Source organism: Melospiza georgiana, chromosome 3 (genome assembly GCF_028018845.1).
Source record: "Melospiza georgiana isolate bMelGeo1 chromosome 3, bMelGeo1.pri, whole genome shotgun sequence".
NCBI lineage: Eukaryota > Metazoa > Chordata > Aves > Passeriformes > Passerellidae > Melospiza > Melospiza georgiana.
Genome location: NC_080432.1, coordinates 95,583,322 through 95,609,109, shown reverse-complemented (window position 1 = coordinate 95,609,109; position 25,788 = coordinate 95,583,322). Strand labels below are relative to the sequence as shown.

At 36.7% G+C, this 25,788-nt stretch overlaps 1 protein-coding gene across 1 annotated transcript in view; it reads right to left on the bottom strand.

The window, feature by feature from the left end:
• PXDN (peroxidasin) overlaps nucleotides 1-25,788 on the bottom strand; it is an 81,635-nt gene that overhangs the window by 34,804 nt on the left and 21,043 nt on the right. The window contains exons 2-10 of the mRNA XM_058021012.1: nucleotides 21,317-21,388; nucleotides 20,659-20,730; nucleotides 14,260-14,331; nucleotides 6,683-6,754; nucleotides 6,040-6,111; nucleotides 5,381-5,550; nucleotides 3,541-3,658; nucleotides 1,244-1,413; nucleotides 56-328 (exon numbers count right to left, since the gene is read on the bottom strand). Coding sequence (XP_057876995.1) covers nucleotides 56-328; nucleotides 1,244-1,413; nucleotides 3,541-3,658; nucleotides 5,381-5,550; nucleotides 6,040-6,111; nucleotides 6,683-6,754; nucleotides 14,260-14,331; nucleotides 20,659-20,730; nucleotides 21,317-21,388 — 1,091 coding nt within the window. The remainder of the gene's footprint in view (nucleotides 1-55; nucleotides 329-1,243; nucleotides 1,414-3,540; nucleotides 3,659-5,380; nucleotides 5,551-6,039; nucleotides 6,112-6,682; nucleotides 6,755-14,259; nucleotides 14,332-20,658; nucleotides 20,731-21,316; nucleotides 21,389-25,788) is intronic.

Genomic DNA, 25,788 nt, shown 5'->3' with positions numbered 1-25,788 from the left:
AGACAAATCCACACAATTTCAAGTAGTATGTCTCTCCCAGTTTAACATTATTTACCTTGGACTATGATGTATGCAGTGGCGTGGATGTTATCTACGGTGTTAGTTGCAAAACAGGTGTACTCGCCACTGTCCTCCTGCTTCACATTCTGTATGTAAAGTCCTCCTGAGGGAGTTATGGTGACACGAGGGTCATTTGGTAGAGGGGTTCTGTCGCCTTTGGTCCAGGTAATTCGTGGCTGAGGGTGCCCAGTTGCACTGCATTCCAAGGTAACGCTCTCTCCAACCAGCACTTCGGTGTTTTGCGGGTGAATCACAAAACTTGGCCTGGCTGTGAGGAAACAGCAATGCCTAAATACAGCTTCAAGCTTGCACAGCTCTAATTTAGACAAACATAGTCTATAACTGGGGACACCCAGTTATCCTAGAGCTTTAATAGGCTCTAGGATACCTCTAATCTTGGTGCAAACGCTGCGCCTTGCTTTAAGTCTAATCTAACTGCAGATACCAATAGATAAAAACAAAAGCTCATAATTGCTCTGAAGTTTTTTTCTCTACTCCCATTAAAACAATTTTCAAACATTTTGCTCTCCTATGCTGATGTTTATAAAGGTCTCTTCAGAGTCATGGACATTGAAACCCAAAACACAAACAGGCTAAAAATTGCTTTAAGTGAACAAAAGCCAAAACTGATTAAGCCACATTTTAAGTAACCTTTCTCAAGTACATGAGTAATTTGCAGTGACATTTTAAGTTTACCTGGTGCTGTGTGTCAAAACAAAATGTTCTCACAGCAAAGACCACGTTTTAAAAACATTACAGTCCTGGCATGGAATTTAGTCCTTGCAAACATGAGGACTTGGCTAGACAGAGCTAAAAGGTTCTTGAGCAAGGATGGCTGCACAGGGTTGTGCTGAAGCTTCCATGAATGGCTTGATCAGCAGCTTGTGGTTTTTGGTATCCAGAGAGAATGTTACTGCATTGAGAAATGTTGCAATGCAAAGCCTCTTCTCCTAATCCTTCTACAGCCTACAAGACTATTATAAAAATTGCATACTACAATAAACATATTAATTAACCAGCTGAGTTGTATTTTTGTTCTAAGGATATCTTCATGATCTAGGTCTTAAGATGTCCAAGCCAAACAAATCTACATATCAAGCGCCAAAGCATTTTATTTTTTAGCAATCTTATTATCAAAACAACTGTCTATCTGAATGTAAAATTCAAACTTAATGTTCTTTACCTGGAGACTCAAAGTATCTAAGAGTAACTTCCTGAGTTTTCACTTCTCCAGCCACATTTTTTGCCATGCACTGGTAAATGCCTTGGTCTGTTTCTTGAGTATTCTGAATCATCAACGTGCCATCATCTAGCAAGTTTAGACGGGAATCTTCTTTCATACTGAGCTCATTACTGAGAAGAAAAGGATCTGCTAGAGTTAAACCTTTAAATCACACGTGCAGAAAACTGCCAAATAATAAAACCCAGGAGATAAATTACCCAAAATAACTTGTGGGGAAAAAAAACCTTTTACTTTGTTAAAAATAATGGAACTTTATATTTTCTCCTAAAGAGAAGAAGAGGAAAAACAAATCATGAAACTGTTTTGCTTATGCAAGTAATGCACCTTCAAAATGAAAAGTTAAAATAAATTTATGAGGAATAGCTTACAGGGGAAAAAAAAACAGTGAACAATACACATACCTGGTCTTTAAAAGGTTGTTCTAGTTAGCAAAACAATTAAAATTGTTTTTAAGTATCTTGAATATGAACTTGCATCTTGAATATGAACTTCTACTGGAAGTATGTCATGCAAGTTCATATTCAAGATACTTTCTGCTAGGAGAGAAGTCAGTTGCTATAAAACCATCTTTGCGCCAAGCTCTGCCTGGATTGTTCAAGAAGCACTAACGAACTTGATTATACTTTGTACTGGTTTAAAATATAAGTTAAGGTCAGGTCTTCAGGTTAGGTCATGGATGAAAAGTTTCTGTGATGTAACCTAAGAAGTCTTAGGGGGTTTTATTAAAGGAACTTCTTCACAGTCCACCCCTCACTACATGATGAAGAAAGCACAGAGGAAGGGATGAGATCATGCCTTTTATGTACAAAGCCCAGCCTACTGATCTATTCAACATACTGCTCAACAGGCTGATGGCTTTTGACTGAAATCTTGCCATATTCAACTACCCTGCAAACAGCTCTGCTCTCATTCATGCAGCCAGGAAACAAGCCAGAGTCAATAATCTCTCACCCCAAGCTCAAATTTCTTCTTAAAACTCATATGTGTATTCTGAATACATTTTCTTTGTGTATTATAAATACTTGAGCCAGAGAAAATTTTAAAGAAATAATTATACCATTCAAGTTCAAGGCTCTGTTCTTGACATACTCCATAAATGCTGTGCCTTTGCTGCACTAGGGGTTCTCACTGACATCAGCAGAAAGATAAAGAACCAGGACTCTAAACCATACTATTTCATCTGCCACTGACTAATTAAAATGCTTTATAGAAACTGTAAGGGAATTTATGTTCCAGGTCAGGTTTGTATAAGATCATTATTAAACCAAAGTCTAATTTACTGATGGTAAACTCACAGTTCACGTGTCCATTGTAAGCTCACACCAGTTTAAGGGGGTGATGTGCTGGCACAAGGCTGGTTCAGCTGTGCTGTGCCCAGTGCAGCTGGAGGGAGCCAGGCTCTGGGCACAGCCTGAGCAGCCACTCTGCAGGCAGGATGGCCCTTGGGCTGTGTAAAGATAGTCATCCTCTATAGAACCTTCTCCCGTCTTCTAAGTGGTGAAGGAAAGGAATGCAGTAGCTTGCCCAGACCCTTGTGCTATCTCCATCCTTAGAGGCTTTTAAGACCCATCTGGATAAAGCAACCTTTATAATCCTGCTTTGAGCAGAAGGCTGCACTGGAGACCTCCTCTAAACTGGGAGACCTCCACCAACGTGAATTACACTACAATCTTATGATCTAAAGACTTGCCTGCCCTCCATGTACTGGTTTGAGGAGGCTGGAAACAGATGTCTCTCTCCTCTCCTGGGACAGAGCTCAACCTTGGAGGGAAGATACCTCTGAGGAGCTAGGGTTCCAGAAAGAATTCTCTGAAACTTTAATTGTATCCAGCTGGAGTCCTTAAGGTATCTCTTGCTCCACTCCAAAACATGCAAATGCTAAGTAATCCATGGACTGTACATACCACATGTCCACAAGTCCTGGTCCTTAGATATAAATGATTTAGTGATTTAGTATTACAATTGTGAGCAGCTTTGCAGGTAAACTACAGCTGAAGATCTTACAAATTGCACTACAGTAAAAATACTTTCTAGTTACCAGTTTTTAAATGCTTAAAAATATTAATAAAAAGCTATGGGCCATCATTACTTCATATGCTTATTTTAATTATAGTATGATTTTGCTGTAACTATTTCATTTATTACCATATATAGCACATGGACATACACCCAGAAATGCACACATACACAGGCAAATGTAATTACAACAAGTTTCTCTCTTCCTCTTTCAAACTTACTTGTTTCGAAGCCAGATAATTTCTGGTTTAGGATTGCCTTCAGCCCTGCAAGTGAAGTACACTGTATTCCCTGAGGTAACGTCCACATCCTGAGGCTCTGATGTAATTCTTGGCCTCTCTATATCAACAATAAAACATACAAGGAACTCTTACTTATTTTAAAACTACTAAAAACTGGTAAATAAAAACATTTCCACACATCTTGCAAAAAATATTTTTCACAAATGTTTTGACTTTATATGTATGACTAAATATGTATATGCTTAGTCAGGATTAAATGCACTTTTCCCTGTGCAAAAGTGACTGTGGGATTTCTGACCTCCTTCATTGTTCCTTAGGACCTTTCAGCAGACTGGAAATAGATTGTGCAAATTTATATCAGGTTCTAAAACAGCTGTTTTATTTATTTGAACAGAGATTCAAATTGCCTATGAAGGAAAAACTTTAAAGCAGCAAGCACAAGTGCCATTTAAAATAACTTCCTCCAGATAAGTATCAGTGCCTAAGCTGCCTCACAGAATAATTTGTACAGCTTGCTTCCTGCAGTTTCCATATTCAGGCTCCTTAGAAGTGTAAAGAGCTGGTAGGATGCCATGTGCATTATTCTTGCATCAAATTCCCTTTGTACTATCTTTCTCAAGAACCTTGTAGATGCTTATGGTCATAGTTCTCTTGATCAGAATTATATCCAACACATAACCAGAAGGATAATTTACTTATTTTATACTTTGGCTTCATTATGTGAGTGGGCAGGCAAATGCCCATAGCTTGATGAGAAATCTGCATTTTGATTTCAGAACACAAGAGGTACTGGGCAAAGTCATAGGGTGCCAAGTTTTTGCACCTCTAGGGTGAAGGAATATACACAAACAAAAGGAATACAAAGGTGCTTTTCCATTAATCCTCAGTGGCAGAGGATTTCAGAGCCTGTGTGGGGTACTCCTATTAATTATAGCTGAGTAAAAAAAAATTTAGTGGCCCAAACCCAATTCCTACATCAACAAAAATTTTATAGGCCAGAACTGTGTCATCAGGGGCAATTCAGTAAAGCTTCCTTCTTTCCTTTCCCTCATATAGGAGGGAATAAACGACACCAAATAATATTAATGCAACATCATAGACCCTAGCTGACAATCCTGTTATGATCAGAACTGAAATATAAAGGGGAAAAATAAATTCCCTCAGGATAATCACCTTTCATTCTTCAAGGGGAAATTTCAAGCATGTTTATATGTGTTTCATTAAAGATAGGCTGAAGGGTAAAAGCAATCAATCCTGTCAGAAGCACTGTGACGGTGGTCACAAGGGTTTTCAGGGTGAGAGAGAGGCGAGAATGTTGATTCTATGGTCAGAAGGCTTGATTTATTATTTTATGATATATATACTACATCATAACTATACTAAAAAGAAATAGAAGGAAAAGTTCTCAGAAGGCTAGCTAAGCTAAGAATAGAAAAGAATGAATAACAAAGATCTGTGTCCTGACAGAGAGAAAGAGAGCTCTGCCGTGAGTCATCAGTAAATCCAAATATCCACAGGAGACCAATCACGGACACACCTGTTGCATTCCACAGCAGCAGATAACTATTGTTTACATTTGTTGCTGAAACTTCTCAGCTTCAGCAGGAAAAACTCTAAGAAAGGATTTTAATGAAAAGATGTCTGCGACAAAGCACACAAAACCAGAAAAGGAATGTGGAGAGATTTCTAGAAATAACCAATATTATCCAGAGGTGGTCAGTGTTAATAAACAGAACAACAAATTCTTACTCCCCCAAAAAATACAGTTCAGATACATGCAGTGCATTAAAAATAAGCCATCAGGAAGCGGCAAACCCACCACAGTTCAACTCCTCTGGTGTTATTGTGGCCACCGATCTGCCCTGGATCCGGCGCGGATACTCGCAGGTGGCAGCCGCCTGAGCGTTGCCCGACTCCGCGTACGTCTTGAGCAGCTCCGCCAGCCACAGGATCTCGCAGTCGCAGTGGAGAGCGTTGGAGTCCAAGCGCCTGCACAAAACAAGGAGCAGCCACAGCTCTGTGAGCAAGCCTCAGCCATCTTTTTCTAGGATCAACATGGTTCTGTAAATGGAGCAATGCCTTTGTCTGGGAATACAGACAACGACCAACAGGCAATACAGCTGATGGTTGCTTGCTTATAGGCATTCTGGCAGTTTTTATTAGAAGAATGTGTGTTATTTTTACTGCCCAAAGGACAATCTATGTATATTATTTAATCTATAAAACAATGATTACAAATAATACCAGTATAGGAAATAAACTTCAGTCAGTAACGAAAGAAAATAGATATAAAACAATGTTCTCAATCTATGCATATAAACAACTGGAGCACAGTTAGGAAAAAAATTAATATTTAAAACAATTGCGCCATGAAAGGCATTTGCAAGGAAAATAAATATTGCAGAGAAGATACAGTCTAATTATTCTAATTGGGTTATTTAAGATTTCATTAGTTCAATAATAATTGAATTTACTTACAGTCTCTTCATAGATTCTAAGTGACTAAATGTTCCAGGAATCAAATGAGCTATTCTGTTGTTATGCAAAAACCTGTTAAAACACAGAAATATGCATGTAATAATTCAGATTTTGTGATGCATTTATTTCATTTACATATTTCTGGAAGGTTTTCAATAGAAATTAATCTAAGAAAATTTAAGAAAAAAAAATGAACCTGTTCAGCAACTCATTGTCTGGTATTTTTTAAGTGGCCTCCAAGGTGTACTTGGGTATGTCCATGTGGGGAAAAAGAAGCCATAAATAACTACAAGGAAGGGAGTTCATAAGCTTTCAAATTAGAAATTAAAAAGGTCCTAAATAAATAGTCTCATTCTTCATTCATAACATTTATTTTAGGCCAAACATTGATAACAGATCTTTGGGAAGTAGTTTCGCAAAAGAAAAATAAACCACAGGTAACGCTCACTTCTGCATGCCTCTAAGGTCAGCCTCACCAAAGTGCTCTTGGAAAGACTATGTAGTAGTTACAGTTAAAAAAAAATTATTCAAAACTATCTATGGCAATGATAAAAATATTGTATTTTAGTTTAAAATGCTTGATTTAATTCAAAGAAGGAAGTAACCTGTCTTCTGACTCTTACCCCAAGAAAAACAAACTTACAGCCTTTCAAGTTTTGGAAGATGAGTAAAGGATTCAGGTTCCAACGTTTCTATTTGATTAAAGTGCAGATACCTGAAAATATGTTAAACAAAAAGAAAAACACTGAAACCATTTTCTTGGTGAAATATTTTAAAGAACTTATTATTTCCATAATGTTTACAGATCTAAATGGCCATAGTGATGTAGCAGCTTTTTTCTGTTACCATCTGAATCTCATACTTGAATCTGAGAAATAGAAGACATGACAAACAAAGATGTATTTGCAGATCACTATATTGAGAGTGTGTGTATATAAGCAAAAAAGTCCAAACATTGCTGTGGAGATTTTGAAGATAATACTTTGAATGCTATTTTGCCAACTCTGATGTTCATTGTATGCATGCTTGAAACAATTTATCAAAAAAAGAAAATTATTATTTTTAATAGGAAAAATGTTAGAGGTTGTTTAGAAAACATTTACAGTTTCCAGCACAGTAACATTTTTTGTGGCCAAATGTTTTCATTTCCATGAGTGAAAATTTCAAAAGATACTGAGAAATCATCTTCTCTAGTCCATGAACACTGGCATTTAAAGCTGTGAATGTTCTCAAAACCAAATTTGTAATATAAACCCAAGTTTCACTAATTTGGCTTTAGACAAAGGGCTTCATACCAACTGGTGCTGTTTGAGCTCTCTTGATGCTTATGCCAAGCTATGAACATTACACAACAATAAATCTAGGGAGCTGTTAATGCTGTAAAATTGACAAAGTTAACACAACAAGACAATTAACCAGACTATTAACCTGTAACTATTGTGAAAATGGACTGCAAAGGCAGATCATTCCAGCATCTACTATTTTGTGGAGCTACCCCTGAACCTTGCAGATGAGAATACAAGATGTATGGATAAGACTGGCACAAGAAACTGTGAAAATGATTTATAAACTTTGGATCTTGATTATATCCAAATGTATTCAAAACCCTTTAAGTTTGGTATTTGACCTCTGACAAACTCAGGAACCTCTGGAGAATGTGTTTATACAGAAATCACTGCGGTCTGAAGAACAAAAAGCCTGTCCTTTAAAAACAGTGAGAACAACTCCGAGCTCAGTATCTCCTGAAACATCAATCCCTCAGCACGACAAGGCCAAGGAGGACATGGGGATTTGCCTGTGCTGAGCCGGGTGGTGGCTGTGCAGAGGGAAAAGCGGGAGCAGCGGTGGATCCAGCCAAGCCTTGCAGGGAGCCTGGAAGGCGCGTGCAGGGGGAGCCAGGCTCGTGCCTGGCAGCCGCCCAGGACAAGCGCGAGCCAGCGAGCGATGCCAGGGAGCAGTGAATGGGGAGCACAGAAAAAGCCAATAAATCAGCAGGGGCCTGATCACGCACATCAGGGTGTCACGTGAATGGGGAGCACAGAAAAAGCCAATAAATCAGCACGGGCCTGATCAAGCACATCAGGGTGTCACACGAATGGGGAGCACAGAAAAAGCCAATAAATCAGCAGTGGCCTGATCAAGCACATCGAGGTATCACGCCTGCCTACTGCCAGTGCAACGCCACAGAGTGTCCTGAGCAGAGAGCATGGTCTTGTTAGCATGAAGAACCAAGAACTGCATCACCTTGCTGGGATTGACAGTTTTCATGTCCCCTTTAAAAATACAGGGCGATTTCTTCTGCATTAAAAAGACAGATCTCAAAGGCAGATATTTCCTGCAAGATTCATTTGATTTGCCAGCAGAGAGAGGAGAGACCTCAGTGAGGAAGGACTGGCAGGACAAGGACTGGGCATGGCCCAGCCATGACGTGGGCAGGCCCTGCTTGCCCGGAGCCAGGGCTCTGCTCATCCACCTTCCAGGGTCAGCAGCATTTGGGAGGGGGCAAGGCAAGGTGGGGATCACTGCAATGAAAGAGTACAAAGGGAACAACCAGGCACAACTACAGATAGGGTTTGTTATCACTGAAGCAGCTTTTGTTTTGGAAAAAATTTATAAACACTACTTCTTTTGCAGGCAGCAGTGATATTTTTCCTTTTTAATTTTTTAAATTCTTCTTGCATTTTTATGCCTCATGAGCACCTCACAAATACATCTCTTAATATTCCGAATAAATGAATCTCCTGTACTTTTTTGGCATCAACAAGGCAAGATTTGTAGGCATCTCCTATTTGAACAAAAATAACATTGGTAAAAGCAGATACATTGAGTCACACAACCCCTTCTTCATGGCCACAAATCAGGTCGAAATTAGAAAGAGAGAAAAAGAAAGAATACCTCTCTCACATAGTTTAAGTAGTATATACATTGCAAAACTCAAAGCTCCAGCCCATAATAGCTGTTTAGCACTCATTATTAGAATTACAGATGTAATCAATATGTGCCTGAAAAGTCACCTTGTTTTTCCAAACAAATTTTAAAAAAATATTTCTGTTACAAACCTTGCCTTGTTTACAAGCTCACACCGTTGCAGATACAATAATTCAGGTGCTGAAGAACATTTTAATAGCTAACTTTACCTCATCAGATATCACATGTCTAAAGTAGCTCAAAAAAATCAAATCGTGAAATCCAGCTAGAAAATACTCTTAACTGCTTCATAGTAGTTGGGCTACACAAATTAGTTGGGCTTTGCAGGTCTTTAAATTATGATCTAAAAAAGACCCTGAGAAATTTATCATGCAATTTATTAACAGAACAAGGTATTCAATATCTGGCCAAAATAATTTGTAATTAGATGCAGAAACCAGATTGCATTTTAAGTCTACAGTAAAGAGAATATAAAAATCCTTGGCATTATGACCTACACTTTAATCCCGTTTTATCACTTAGGTTTATCACTTCTATTATTTTATTCCACGTACCACAATAAAGTTTTGTAAAGATATTTTAATATTTTAATTAATATGGTAATTCCTTGGATTTAAAATTCACTCGAAAGGTAACAATATTCAGGAAATAATCTCACACTAGCATATATTAATAGGCATCTTTTATGTTCAGAGTACAAAGCATTAAAAATAGTAGTACCATGTAATAAATTAGATATTAAAAAGACTTTCAGAATGAAATTGAAAGAAAAAGCATGCAAGAGTGATTTTTAAATACCAACATATCTGTCCTTTTAAATTCTAAAAACACTATCTAGAATTAAATAGAAGGAAAGGAAATACCTATAGGGAAAAAAGTCCAAATAAAACACATCAAGAGGAAGATTAAGATTTTATCAAATAAGCATGGTATAGATTTCTTATTATTAATCTCATAGGACAAAAAATTACTGTAAAATTCAGTCCCAGTGACATTTTTCACAGCATTAAATTTTGGATTATATCTTATGTAGCTTTGAATTTTTTGTAGGTGAGGACTTTTATTAAATATGCCAGTTGTTCTTTTACTAATAGCATCATCACATCTTTGGGGAAATACTCATTAGCTGAGTATAATCTATGTTCTGAATATTTAAACAGCATGTTTGCCCTTTTGATTATTTGAATAAGAATGACCAAACATATATGTTCCATATTTATCAATGAGCTTTCCCTGCTCAGGGACGACAAGTAGCAGCCTTAAACCACAAGGAAAAATATTTAAATGTATATTGTGATAATGATATAAAATTCTGGAACAGGATACTTAAGGAGATTATGGAATCCTCACTGAAGACTTTTAAAATAAGGCTAGACAAGTATCTGTTTCCAGTTTGTTGTGCCTAGCTAATCTTATTGTAGAATAATAAGGATTAACTTCTCAACACCCCTGTCATACCTCTTGGGTTCCTTTGTTTGTTTATTAACTAATTAACTAATATCTGACATAGAGTCATGCAAAAATCAGGAACTTGTAGTATAAAACAAGAAAATAAATAGCAACACTTCAAAAATACTGAAAACTGAATTGAATTAAATAGACTTAATATAACAAACTGTATCACTATATGTTAGTTAAGGTTTTTGTCTATTAATTCTCTCAAAATATGTACATGTACATAAACTACATGTACATGTACATAAACTACAGCATAACTAGTAACAGCTTATAAAGAACAAAATTAGTATGTTAATATGAAAGTTACAAGAAAATGCATAACTAGGATTAGATAAACAGATTTAAATAATTCCATTAATATCTGGGGATGCTGCTAGTTAAATAGTGGAGTACACTTTTTGTCCCTGATACATACAACTCATAAGCTGAGATCTCACAAATGTGACAGATATTTGGAAGGAAAGCAATGTATACACATCTGGAAATGGACTCCATTTAGAGCTAGATCTTGGGATCCAAGCTCATGACATCCCCAGCAGGGTATTTTGCCATTTCAGGTGGGATTCAGTGGTCAAGTCCAGGCACAGAGGCACAGAGCAGCTGCCTAAGCCCAGGCACACAGAGGCAGCCCTCCTTGCCTTTCGGGTGCTCTGTCTGCCTTCCGGCTGCTGCTCTGAAAAAATGCAAGTTTCCTGCAGCTCTCTGCTCTCTGTGCCAGACCCAAGCATATGTCTTGCAGATTTAACAGTGTCTAAACTGGTACTAAGCAGCTACTTTTCATCAACACTCTCCCTTCATGCCCAGCCACAGGTGAAAAGTTAGCTGACGAAATATGTATGGCTCAGTGTGTTCAAGCACCTAAAACTGCCAATTTTTCTTCAGAATTTACCCTAGCACAAACAGGTTTCAAGATCTGATTCAAAGATCTTATTTTCTTGGTAGAAATTTCCAAAGGAAAAGCTATTTTGACTACATCAGCAGCTAAGAATTCTGCTTCAGAGGTTTAAGGAGGAACCTGCCAGCTGCAGTAAATACTTGGGGGGTTTTGTCCCTTATACATGCAACAGTACATTTAGGTTTTAGTTAGTGTAATTTAGTTACATTTAACTACATTTAGTTTTGGGTAACAACAACAATCACCAAAAATATGTTTGCTTTGCTGATCAGATATTTTTTAAAAGGCAACAATCAGTTGAATTCTGCTTCACTGGAGTAGAAGAAATAGCTGTGAAGCAACTCATTCCCTGAAATGTGGTCATCAGTGTCGACTTCTGAGAACTCTGCTGAGCACTGAGAACAGCATTTGGCTGAGTTAACACAACCAGTAGCAAAATGTGTTCAATAACTTGTGGCCACAGAGACCTCAAATGCAGAAACATTGAGTTAATACTGTCAATACAGTTCAAAACTGAAATTAGGACACTTAGAAACTTGTTTGCCAAGGGTAACTCTTGTATTGTCAGCAGTTTTTCTCCAAAGCTAATGTGATAAAACAGACCTTGTAGAGTCAGAACATATTTTTATGCTGAAGATGCATAAATGCCAAATCTCTCCTAAACTAAAAATCTCAAAGCTTACTCTCCATTGAATTTATTTCTGTGCCTGCTACCGGCTTCATGTAGTGCCATTTTCCCTCCTGGCAAGCTCTGTGTTCAGGAGAGGAGCAGAGGAGCTCTAAAAGGCACTGAGCTCTGATGCAGGCAGTGGGGTGGCACTGCCCCCCATTCCCAGCAGCTGCAGGTGCTGACAGGACACACGGGCAGGCAATGAGCAGTGACTCTGCCAGGCTCCATAGCCAATCTTCCCAGCTGGAGATGAGACTCGAGCCCGAGCCTGAATCTCAGTTTCATACTGAATAATGTGGATGTCTCAAAAGTTTGAGCTTAAGCTGATACAGTGTGATATCACTGTAGGCAGAGAGGCTTAACTGCCACATAGTGGAAAAGAGCATTCAGAAGGTGTCAATACTCCAAACTGATTTATGTTTTTCAGTAATAACATAGGTCAATAGGGAAAAAGAACACAAGAAAAAAGGACAAATATTGCCACTTGCAGCATATGAGGCCTGTGGCATGGGGAAGAACATTCTCTTGGAAACATTAGTAATTCAATAAATGGGCCTCGGTATTCCAAATTCTACACAAAAATTATGTATTGCTATTAGCATGCAAGTAAGCCCTACCAGTTGCTGACAATATGGTGCAGTAATAATTTCTAGAGTAAAAGGAGAAGGAATAGAAAGGCATTAAGGAAAAAATACATATTTAAATACTTTTTATAATTAACACTTCTGTTTTACATAGAAGTTCCTCCTTCAAAAGGCCTATTGCACTCTAAAAGGAGCATCTATGATTTTGTACCCATATAAAGTGTCATTTTATTTCATATATACTCTGTGTCTACTAATATCCATTAGAGGCTTACAGTAACAAGGAAACTGGTACATGGAGAACACTTGTAATACACTAATATCTTTCATCAGTTTAAAAATGTATATTCAGCTCCCAATTTATACACTACAAAACTCATTAGTTTGCTACTGTTATTTGGTAGTCAAACTGTGAAGCAACTATACACTTACATTTTTTTTCCTTTTTCTAAATATTATCACAATGAATGTAAAGCAATGCTTTCTGATCATAGAGTAATAGAATTGTTAAGGCTAGAAAAGACATTTAGGATTTTCAAGTCTAACCATCGACCTAGCACCACTATCATGTTCATCACTAAACCATGACCTCAAGTGCCATATCTAGTCGTTTCTTGAACACTTCCAGGAAGTGTGACTCCACTGCTTCCCAAGGCAGCCCGTTTCATGCTTTACCACCCTCTCCATGAAAAGATTTTTTCTAACACCAATCTAAACCTCTCCTGGTGCAACTTGCGACCATTTCCTCTTTTCCTGTCACTTGTTACCTGGGAGAAGAGACCACTCCCCTGTTCACTATAACCTCATTTCAAGCAGTGGTAGAGAGAAATGAGGTCTCCACTGAGGCTCCTTTTGCCCAGACTAAACAAGCCCAGCTCCCTCAGCTGCTCCTCACAGGATTTGTGCTCCAGCCCCTTCAGTCGCTTCACTGCCCTTCTCTGGACTCATGCCAGCAATTCAATGTCTCTCCTACAGTGATTATACAACAAAACATAGTTGAACTTAATGGAATCAATACAACTGGGTTTTGTCATGCTTAGGACTGTATTCTTCATTCTTTTTAGAAATTATTCTTCATTATCCAGGAAAAGAAGTATGATTTTAATCGATCTGTCTGGAGGACATTACTGAAACATCTACATTGCAAATGATGAACTTTCCTACTTTTTAAACATCTGTATCTGTATATGGCAATGATTAACACATATAAATTATACCAAGGTTTTTATTTTAAAAACTATTCTTGTTTCAAAGTATAACAAAACAGGGTTGAACTTGCAGAGGCTAATTCAGCTTTAGTTATGCCATATAAAACAAAGTAACTGCTGCAGTGAAAGGAAGTGAGATATAATAAAAACCTGCAGAAATTAAAGCAGAATCTATCTCTAAGCAATACACATCAGTTTTCAACATCTTCCACAATAATTCTCCTTTGTCAAAGTTACGTAACAATGTATAGGGACATCAGGAATGCAAATCACAAATAAAAGACAAACATAGAAATGAGGAACTTGACACAGAGATCAATTGTGGTTTTTTCACATGCAAATGATTAAGGGGCTTTCTGCCCAACCCAGGGGTGCAGACGTGCAGAGCATGCAGGTAGGATGTATGGATCAAGGCGTGCACTTTTCCTCTGCAGGGGAACCATGGAGATGACAGCACAGAAGAGAAAAGGCACTTACAGTTGTTCTAGAGAGGCAAGTCCTTTAAATGCTTGCCTGTCAATTGACTGGATTTCATTCTTGTACAAATAGCTGAAACAAGAAACAATCAGTAATATTAGTACACAAACAAGAGCTACATGAAGGTGGAAAAGAAGAATTAAGTTGACACGTGAAGACAGTTTTTCAACTACATATTAGAAAAAAAATACAAATCAAAAACTAAAAACATAAAAATACTCCATCCTTGAGATTTCATCCCAAATGACATAAGTCTGGGGCCTTGAAGACCCTGAGGCTCACACCCAGATGGACATGGGCTTTCTAGTGCTCATAGCACAACTTACTGGATTTTTGTCCCTTTTTTCTTGATTGGTTTGCCAAAAGTCAAAATAAGTTCAACTTAATGGGACAGAATTGCATTCGAGGTGCCTTTACCAGAACGCACCAGGGATGGCTTCTTGATTTCTTTAAAATACTCATCTGAATACTGGTATAAATATTCAAATTAGGATAGAGTGGGTCTTTTACTGGACTTGGAGAACAAACAGTGAGAAATTTCTGTAACTCCGCCTGTGTCACCTTTGGAATATTCACAAAAAATACAAGTTATAATACTGGTATCACATCCATAAAGCAGCACTGTATATTTGCTTTATCACTGTGCAGAAGATGGACATTAGGTCCCCATTGATACTCAACAATATAAACAAATACACATGCAGAGTATCAGTATGATCATATGTGTTGTCTACACCTTTTTTATGGAATTAAAATAAATCAGGAAGGATCAGTGTATGGGCTCATGTTCATCATGCTCTTAGCAGCAAGGATGGTTTAGTGAAGGGGTATTGGAGAAAAATCAGTTTGGCTGATGACTGCAGTTTCTGCATGGAGGCAGCAAATGAAAATACTTTGGGGGTTCAGTGTCAGTCACTCTTTTTGTGTTAGGATAGGCACAGGTTTGTGGTTAAGAACTTTTTCACAATTATTTGACAAATGATTTGAAACTCAGTTAATCAGGCATGGGTTTCTATGGAAAGGGGATGAAAAGACTTCGTACCACAAATGACTTTATTAGCAGGCATCTTATTAGTAGTGGTTTTGGGTTTTCTATTACAGTTTTCAGTAACTTACTGGAAATATTGCAAACTCCTTTTGGTGCAACAGAAAAAATACTGGCTCTGCTGGAGGTGGTGGCAGTTTTTATACTGATGTGACAATGGGCAACATTTCACAATAGGCCCTAACAAGGAAAGAAGTTGTAGGTATTTGATATTAAACTAATGACAACTTTGGGGAACAATAAGGAGTAGCATCCTTCCTTTGAATCTAAATTAAATTCCAATGCACTGCTTGTTGACAATCTAACACATTAATATACAGAGATTTCTGTGTGCTTTTTTAACATAGATATGCATCTGAATAAAAAAGCAGAATTCTTCCAAGAGCAGGTAGCATGGAAATAAAAATTTCTGAGGTTTTTAAAATATTCAAAACCAGAAAAAAATTACTGTCTTGTGAAATTACTGTAAAAACTTTTAAAATAATTTGAAAACAGTGATTTTTTTATGTGGAACTGGTTTTTATTCTATTTGAAAAAAAATATTTCATGAGTATTAAAATATTTGTTTTGGCTCAGATTTACCAATTCAATTGAGGATCACAGTCATTATGATTTTCTCTCCTTAATTTTCCTCTCTGATATTCAATTCCTATCTTATTTTCCTGGGAGAATTTTAAACACACCTTTTGACTCCATAGAAAATTTCGAGGACTGATCAGCTGAAGTTATTTATCTTAATACACTTAATTTCACTTGGCAGTGTGGAAACCCCTCTTATTTCTCAGTACTTCTGGTCAGACCAGAGAACCAAAGTGGGCTTAGACAGTTTTGAAAACTGCCCTCAGTTAATCATCTCTTTCTGGCATTTCAACAATTTTATTCAAAAAATCTGAATTCATCAGATTTTTTAAAAAGTTTTACCACAACCAGTCATATAACTTTTATTTACTCTCTGCAGAAAGAGGCAGAGAGTGAAAATCGGAGTTGAATTAGACTGGGATAAGGACTGTAGTACTGCAGGCTTTTACCAGCATACTGCAGGGAAGGGAGCAGCCTTTTAGGAGTTCTCACCAAGCCACTGCAGTGAGCCTTTATTTGGTGTTTTCAGCTTTAAATCACAGCTTTTTCCGTTCTGACCAGAAAACCCTCAGCTGCAGGAAACTCAACCAACCTCAGTCAACCATATCCTCCCTTCAATCCCAGCAACCTCAGGCTACACATCCTATGACAAATGAAACTTCCATTTAATTGTGTAGCTATTTCACTGAGGACAATAGAAAGAAAGACATATAATTATTTGCCTAATGGACAGAGACATGTCAGAATATAAAGTACAAATAAGTATCATTCACAAAAATAATTTGTCCTTCTAAAATGGCAGCATGCACATACAGTGTTTAGAAGTAAAGTTTTGTAAACATTCTTAAATTTTAACAAATATTCTCAAAATTTATCTCAGTTACATTATCAGAAAACAAATGTAGTACAACGAGGGAAAAAATGATTTATCATTTAATTTACCTAAAGGCTCTCTTACAGAACTGAATATTAGAATTTTACAGGAGATGAATAAAGTGGATTGAAAAGGAACAGGGATATATTAAGACATTAAATTATTTTTGGACAATTATTAATATCTATTTTTAGAAATGTTAAAAAAAAAGGCATTTTTTTTTCCAGAAATGCAAGCAAGGCTGCTAGAGATCAGAGGTACTGTCATATACTTCAGAAATGAACAAATAGGTAATCAGTTACCAGAAAATTTGGAGAAAAAGTAGCTTTAATTAACAAGCCTGCTAGATTATGAGGATATTATTGGGGGGGTTCTTTTTTTCTTTTTTTAATGGGCCATATTAAAAATCATGTGATTCTGGGAAAGTAAGATTCAGATATATTTGTTTGGAACTGGAGGGGGAAAAGGCAAAAAGAAACAAGCATTGCAGCATTAAATCTCACAAGTAAATAGACACCCAAAGACAGGTTGACATAGGAACACGAAGAACAGTGGAACCAGCAACATGAATTGCAAAGAAAAGAGCTCTGGGACCACTGGAGGTGCCCAGAGGACCAAGTAACATGGCCAAGACAGCAAGAGTGGCAGAAGGTATGGAAGGAAATGAGACCTAATCTCAAACACAACCTCTCCTATTATTACTTCATTCACCAGACACAAAACAAAATTTGCATGCTCCCTGTTGGCATTTCTGGAACTGACACACTTCATAAGTCTTACAAATTACCATTTACGATATGCTCATGGTAATACTTTAATGCCTGTTTCCTCATCTATGCATTTCATACCAGGCCAACATACAACATTGTTGACAAATTTCATTCCCCAGTTTTATTGCTTTCACTTCCTTCATGTTATCTTCTAGCTCACTGCTCTGTAAATGTCCAATATGTGTTCTCCTTATCTGGAAAGGTTTTTAATTGCTAACCTGTATTATAAATTTTTCCCTATCTCCTCCTGACTTCTTCCTTTTTTAACTCACATTCATTTTTTCCACTTCTGATTCCAAAATCTTCTAGTATTCTACATGTTGCAATGGTAATAATGTGCCTACTTTCAATTCCCAACTATCTTCTCTCTTGGAGAATAAACTGTTGACTTTTAGGCTTAGGAAGAATTATCGTATCATGTTTCCACAAATTTACCTGCATCTATACTATAAGGTTGGGAAGCTTACTAAAGAACTTTATTGCCAACAGTGAAGTATATGGAGTAAAGACAGATGGACAGAAAAGCAGAGAATCAGAAGAAAAAGAAAAAGAAAAAAAAGTATCCTCTTGATTTCACAACAAAACAATAATTACATTTCGTTTTTTCCAACCTTTAGTATATTAATACAAAACCAAATTATTACCACAAACAGCACAGCAAAATCACACAAAACTGCTTTTGTAATTGCCAGAATTTCAATTACATAAAGAACAAGACAATAAAAAATCCTAAAAAAATGTAAAAAAATTATGCGCACAGTTTTCTTTTGATGATGTAAAGACCAAGTTTTACAGTGATGAATACTTTTAATGCAGAGAAAATTGACAAAATATTACTCTTCATCAAAATGTGTTCTTCATACAGATAATTGTGGTAACATACACTCCTCATAAAACTAAAAGCTCAGCTTCAGAAAGGGATAGTACAAAGAAGCATTTGAAAATCCTGATTTAGATCCTGTTGAAAAAAAGTTTGTTTGAAAGTGCAATAGCTGATCTTTAGCAGTCATACAGGAACAGATCTTAACATCTATCTCTCAGTGACTGGCTTTAAAAAAATAAATACACTGTGATATACTTTATATATTTTATATAAAAATATATAATTGTGACTGGTTTTAGTTTTAAATATGCATGTTTGCTAATTGTTATAGATTTTATATTTATATATACTCACATTTTGCTAAATCAGGGATACTGAGAAAGCACAGGTTTTTTAAAATTAGTCAGGGAATTATACATTTTCAGAACCACATGCAATCCAGTACAAATTGTCATAAGAACAGAAGTAACATCATGGATCAATGATCTAGTTTTATGAAACATGACAGTACAAGTTAGGTTTGCAAATATCAACAGCACCAGATGATACTAAATCTCAACTTGTCCAGGTGATTTGACTTCATAATAGTACAATCTGAGCAGTATTTCTAACATTTGCACCATCTCTCCCCCCTGATTTCTACTTCAGTGAATTCTTTTGGAAAGAAATGTTTTGATTTATTCCCTTCATTTAATAGAATACAGTTAGCATTCATTAACTCAGCTGAAACTTTAACTGCTGAACAGTATTGATTTGTTACATCTAAGTCTTCTGTATTGATAACCTGACCAGTACCAGAAATTTTTTAACTTGAAGGCTGTTCAATTTAAACATTGTCACAGCCCTTGAAACAGGCAAAAAACCCCTTCATTTATTTTTTCAAAGCAAAGGACAGCTTTAAAGAGCTCCCTGCAGTTGAATAAATTACCACACTGAACTTTATATTTAAATTTCCTGGGGAACAACAGGAAAATAAAATATCTTCCTCTTAATAATACAGATACTGACAGCCATTACTACATGTATATGAAAACAAATCAGAGTTCTGTTATCTTTTTTCACTTTTTCACTGAACTGAACATTCTGCATTGTTAAGCTTTATTTCACATTTACTACAGCTCGGCATAGGCAAGCATATGAAAACAAAAAAGTAATAAGAGTCAAGAAAAATCTTTGCACAGTTGCTGACGATGGAAAGAAGTTTAGCAAACCTCACATAGTAAAACCCTATGTACTATACTACTACACGCAGACATTTCTTATAAAAAATACAATCATCATGGACTTTAATCATTCATTGGCAACAGTCTGTTCAATAGTCTTTTCCCTCCTGGTGTGTAGATGTTAAACAATTTCATTACTGAAAGACAATACACATAAAAAGGAGAGCAGGAAACGTTATCAAGCACAACTTGGAAAAACAGGCAAATGTGTCTGCACAAATTTATGTGATTTTCTCCCTGCTCCCACCTCCTTAGAGGTCTTCTGGCTGTATTCTTGGAAACTGCATGGAAATTTCAGCATTTGAATTGTTTCCGAAGCAATGAAATCTCAATGTGACCTTTTCCTTCTGTATGTCATTCAAGTAACCATCAATCAATACTCCAATTCAATGGAGTGAAACTTTTCTAAATGACAATCCATAAGGTCGTCTCCAGAAACCAGAGCTGAGAATCCATGACAACTAACTATGCAGCTTTAGTCTATTATACAGACAAAAATAACATTTTGATACCTTTTGTTTATTCATATAATTAATAACCTTGGTATGTTTGTTAAAAATGAGAGAAGTTAGGCTTAAAATATACAGGCTGACTGAAAACCTGGAACAGCAAATCATATACATACTCTGGTATTTTGGGTTTGACTGAATTTTTCACTTATGAATTCAGTGACAAATTTAGGGATAGTTAATAAGCTTAGGTAAGTTACAAGCTTCTGCTGACACAACCTTTGGCCTAACTACTTTGGAATCACTTTTGAAAAGACAAAAAGTACCTGTGTGAAGGTTTCAGTGAACAATTGAAGAGGTGGTTTCCTTCACCTTTCAATGTATCCCTTCTTAAATTATAAGTTGTATATAATAAACAGCAACTAGTAAGTCCTTTAAAATGGATTGTCTGCAGAGAGCAGTCTTTTATTAGCAATAACTTAGAGAAAAACAGTTGCCCCCACCCATAAATTCATTTCACAGACTTTCAGTGCAGTTTATCTCCTGATATAGTGGGTCAGATATCACCATGTCAGATTAGAACTTTCTCACTGAAGAAGCTGTTAACACAGTGAAGTGACATTTCATTTAACTTACAGATATTTCAGATTTTCAAGATCTTCAAATGCTCCACTAGGAATTCTTTTGATTTGATTGTTGTTTAGAAGCCTACAAAAAGAAATAAATAACCATTTATTTTAACATAAAGAATCACTTGGGGGAAAAAGTGTAAAAGCAGGGACAATATAGTATTAAATAGAAAATGCTTTTTCCCCTAAGAGTATATGTTAGAGGAAAAAAAGTGTGCTTACAGCTGCCCAACCACTATCTTGCAGGTGAAAACCTGAAAAAATTAGACAGAATTGCGAAAAAATAAATTAAAAAACACCCTAACCCATAAAAACAGCAACAAGATAAACAAACAAAACCCCAAACCCCAAAAAAACCTCAACAATTTAGCACCCTGTCAAAAAAAAATGTTACAATAATGGTCTTCATTTTTTCATGAAATTCAATTAAAGTATATCAGTAAAATACTAGTATGCAAATAATTTTCTTTTTATTTTGATAAACATACACGTGTTTTTGCCTTCAGATATTTTGGTCTTAACCCCCACTTCTCCCATCTGTATCAATGCTACAGCTCAAATTTATGAGACTACTTACCTGTGAAAAGTAAGCAAATATGACACATTATCAAATTGATCATATTAAGTCAAAAGGAAAAGGGTCTTAGGGTTGAAAAAGGACTTACAGTGTGTTCAGGTTTTTAAGCCTTCTAAACTCTCCAGGCTGGATTTCTTTAATCCTATTAAACCTCAGGTCTCTGTAGAATAAAAAAAGAAAAAAAAAACATATTATTAAAAAAGCTTAGTATTTTTTAATATGAAAAAATGAACTAAGCACAAGTCTTTTGTGATGACTGACCAGCTTCTGTCCATAAAACACAACACAACCAAAGCAAAACAATTCCAAAGGCTGTTTGACAAGTTTAGGAGAGGATTCACAAATGTGTCACAACTGTAATCTTTGCACCATGCCTGGTCTCAATTAAAACAAATGTGCTCTGCATTTTCACAGGTAATATGTTAACAAAAGTCTCTCTGCAATTTGGTTAAAGGAAATACAGAAGAGTAGACAAAACTCAATCAGCTGCATCCCAATCCCATACAACTCCACTGGCTGAGGCTGCACTAATGGCAGGAATAGTTGTCTGAAGTCTTTTATGAAGAACATACTTAAGCATCATTCCTCATGAATCCACCCATCAGGACTTGTTCAGCTCTGGAATAATGGCCTCAGAAGGACTTTTTCTATGTTAATGGTTTAGGAAGTGGCCTACTGTTCATTGCAGGGAAAGGATTAGACAGGTGGTTCTGTTTGCATTACACTCCACCAAAATACTTGATCAGTGACTGGAGTAAATGAGGGATGCAAACTCCTATCTCTTCTTTAGATGTGTAGTTAAACTGCCAGTAGATGTGCTGGAAAGCCCCTTTACACAACACTCAGCAAACTGAGGATTTCCAGATTTAGAAACACAAATTTTCAAAACCCTAACTTGTTCTTCACAAAAGCACTTATTTAGTTCTACTTTAATAGCATTGTTTTGCTCATCACTCAGATGTTTCATGTGTCATACACATACGTTCCTGATGAGAAGGAGATGCTGCCTCTGAACCTCAGGTGCCAAGATATTCCAAACAACCATGGAATGTCATATCCTGCACTGAGAGAAGATACAGCAGATCCCTCACTAAGAATCATTGGACATGACATACCACTTTACTTTTCTTGATTTTTCTAGATTATCTGAAAGCTTATTTTGTTCCGAAAGAGCGTTTTAGTTTTGATTAAGATATTCAAAAGTGCAAAAAATCAATATTCTTGAATGGAATATTGGAAACAGTGTTTCTCAAAAGCCTCAAATTACCATTACAACTAGCAATATTTAGCTCCTAAAACCCTCTTTTTTTAGATATAAAATAATGTACATTCATCCATATGACAAGTAGGCCTATTCCCTACATCAGCGCAAAGGCAATAAATAAAAATTTAAAACTTTCATGAATGCAAGCAAGGAGCCAGCCCTCTGGGTCAGCAGCAAAATCAACCCCATTTTGATGTATCCAATCTACTCTGCAGTAACTCTTGAGGATATCTGGGGATTAGGAACACCAGGCAAAGTAATTACATGCATTATTGCATGCAGTACCAAGCTGCATGTAACATCATATCTAGTGATACTTATCTCAACTCCTAACACTATTGTCTTCTCATATTGTTAAAGCTAAAGAAGACATCAGGTTTGAAATTCTAGCCATTCATTTTCATTCTACATAAAAATATGAGAAAAAGGAGCTGCAATAAAACACAGCACATAAATTTTCTCTAGAGCACAGTATATTTTGTATCTGTAAGTAAAATTATGAAGAATATATATGTATTGTTCAAAGTCAGTACTACAATTAAAATTGGAGGGAAAAAACAATGTTAACCTTACTAAAATGTAGGATTATAATTTTGGTCCATTCATTCAAAGAATATTTCCTCCTTCATAGGAAGTAATATTTATCTTTCACTCAAAGTATTTTCATTAATTTTCAGCACAAAGATCCCCCAAAATAAAGAGTTAAACAACTCACAAATTGAGAAGATAAAAGTTAAATCATAACCACTGAAGATTTCTAAAGAAGGAATCTGTCAAACTGTAATAATTTCGCTATACAACAAGAAAATAAACAAGTGGATAAAGGAAATAGAATTTTCATTGCATGCATTAGTTTATGGGGTGTGGTATATACAATTCACATAAACAATAGAGGAAATCTCTGTAAACCAAGTTTTCAACTGCTAGGGAAAAAGATATGCAATTATTTATTGAAGTGAAAGATTGCATCCAACAGAATTGGCAGAGATCAGAGAAATGCTTTGCCCCCACAGCACAGACACCATATCCAGCTTACGATAACAGAATGATTTCAGGGAACAGAAGAGCTCAGAGCAAAAGCCCAACAGCAATCGGAATTGTCCCCTCGGAGAGTGAATGGCAGGAATGAGGACTGTGTTAAAACTGAAAAATGAGTATGGGTAGCACAAATAGGCCATTATGGAGCAGATCTTCAAAGGCATTTTGTGTTGCTGAAATAATGTGTGGTCAACCAGCATGATGAGGTTTCTTGACCCTTTTTTCCTGACAGTTCCGGCCCAACCGTGCCACATGACTTTCACTCACAAAAGCCTGTTCCCTGCCCATTCAATTCTCTTTCACCTTGTTCACTGCTCCCCATTTCACTCTTACAAACTGACATATCCTGGCTGGATGCTGTGCTTTGGACCAGAGCAAGCCTGACTCCCACTGACCGGCCAGAGTGCACCAGGAGGTTAAAACAGCACACTCAGGGAAGCCACTCAGTTGTCACTGTCATTTTTCCCTCTCCTAATCTCTAAACAGTAAATGAAATGACCAATTAAAGAAATGCAAACACCTGTGATGATGGCATTGAATTTTAGGGTATGTATTTAACAACTTTTGCCTAACAATTCAAAACTAAATGTCATGCATTTGGTTTTTAAAATAAAAACCTCTTACACCTAATTCAGATTGTCTCTTTTACTATGTGTTTCAAAGTGAAAACATTTATTTCTTAAAATTGTAGCTAGACAACATAATTCAAGCTGAAAAATCCACTTTAGCTGCACAGGCTTCCCCAGAAGCTAAGCCCAACATTTTGAAGCATGTCTTGCTTGAATAACAAACAAAACACATCCATGATGGCCAGCAAACTGAACACTCTCAAGGGTTATTTTATTCCTGGCTGCACTCAGGAGCTCTGCTCTGCGCTAATCCATGGAGCATGACCAGGAAATGTTCGGCAGAGCGCGAGGCTGCGTGGGCCAAGAACGTGCCAGGGAGCAGGCGGTCAATTTAGCAATTGGATGCTCCTGAGATTCACATTCCAGTGCCTGGGAATGGCCGTGGTCCCACGGCCCTGCAAGCAGCCGTGGCCAGGACATGTGCCAGGCAGGGTGTGCACACACACTCTGGCCTTGCCAGCTTCTGCATTCCATTACCTGAACAGGGCTCTGGGAAGATCCCTAAGGCCCACATGGATGGCATGGAAGTAAATATAGCATTTGTGTATGTTTCCTTTTCTGTCACAAAGCAAATGAGAAATGTGCTGCAGACACTTTTCGTCCGGATGAAAATTAATCCTGTTCTTAATAAATTCTGTATTTGAGCTAACAGCATCCATTTATCTCCTCTCCTTACAACGCCCATTTTAAACTATTTCTAATTTAGCATTGAAAATTAACTTTTAAAAAGATTTTTATTTAATTAAACACAGTGAAAATTTCTAAGTATATAAAAATTAAAAACCATTGCTGTCCCATGAGATCCAATGCTTCCATGGCACATCCTGGCACTGTAGGACAGGACATTCTTTAAAGCTTGCACTGGCAGTGTGCAGTAATGAAAGATAGGGTTTCTCTCTTAAAACATCCTAATGGGGTATGGCAACATTGGGCCATATGAATTCATTGCAAGTTTACAAATTAACACTTTATAAATACTAAAGACCTTAATAAATATTTGGACATATGACAGTCACACAGGGTACACAGCAAACAGTACAAAATTGACCTCAAACATCAAGCAACTTAAAAGAAGAACTAATTAAAGAAGTTTCTGTTTGAAATCTCTATGAGAGAAGGGATTGTTTTTGCTTAGATCAAACCATGTACTGAATGTAAAAGTGCAACATTTTATATAAAATGCCTAAAGTGCAGTTTTCCTTTATTCTTTTTTTTCTAGTTATTGCTAAGCAACATACAGGGTGGAAAGGTAAGGATTATAATTTCATTACTTTTATAAAGAGTTAGACTTCACGTATTTCAGTAATATTATTCCAGGTCCCTTTTTGCATATGCTTGATTCTGTTGCTTCATCAAATTCAGAAAAATCATTAACTGCTCTAAGTCAGATGGATTTAAAGTAGGGTTGTGAAGAACATATCATGTGCTCTCATCATGCACCTCAAAAGGCACCTTTGGAGCAGATTGTGCATACTCCACACCAAACCTGGTCAGTCCAAGTCATCACTCCACCAATGGTAACCTACTGATCTCAGACAATAAGCACTCATTAGTCAGCAGTTATTACAAAAAGTGTCATCCTAAGCAGGACAAATGTGAAAATTCCTTATAAAGAACTGCTGGAGCAGC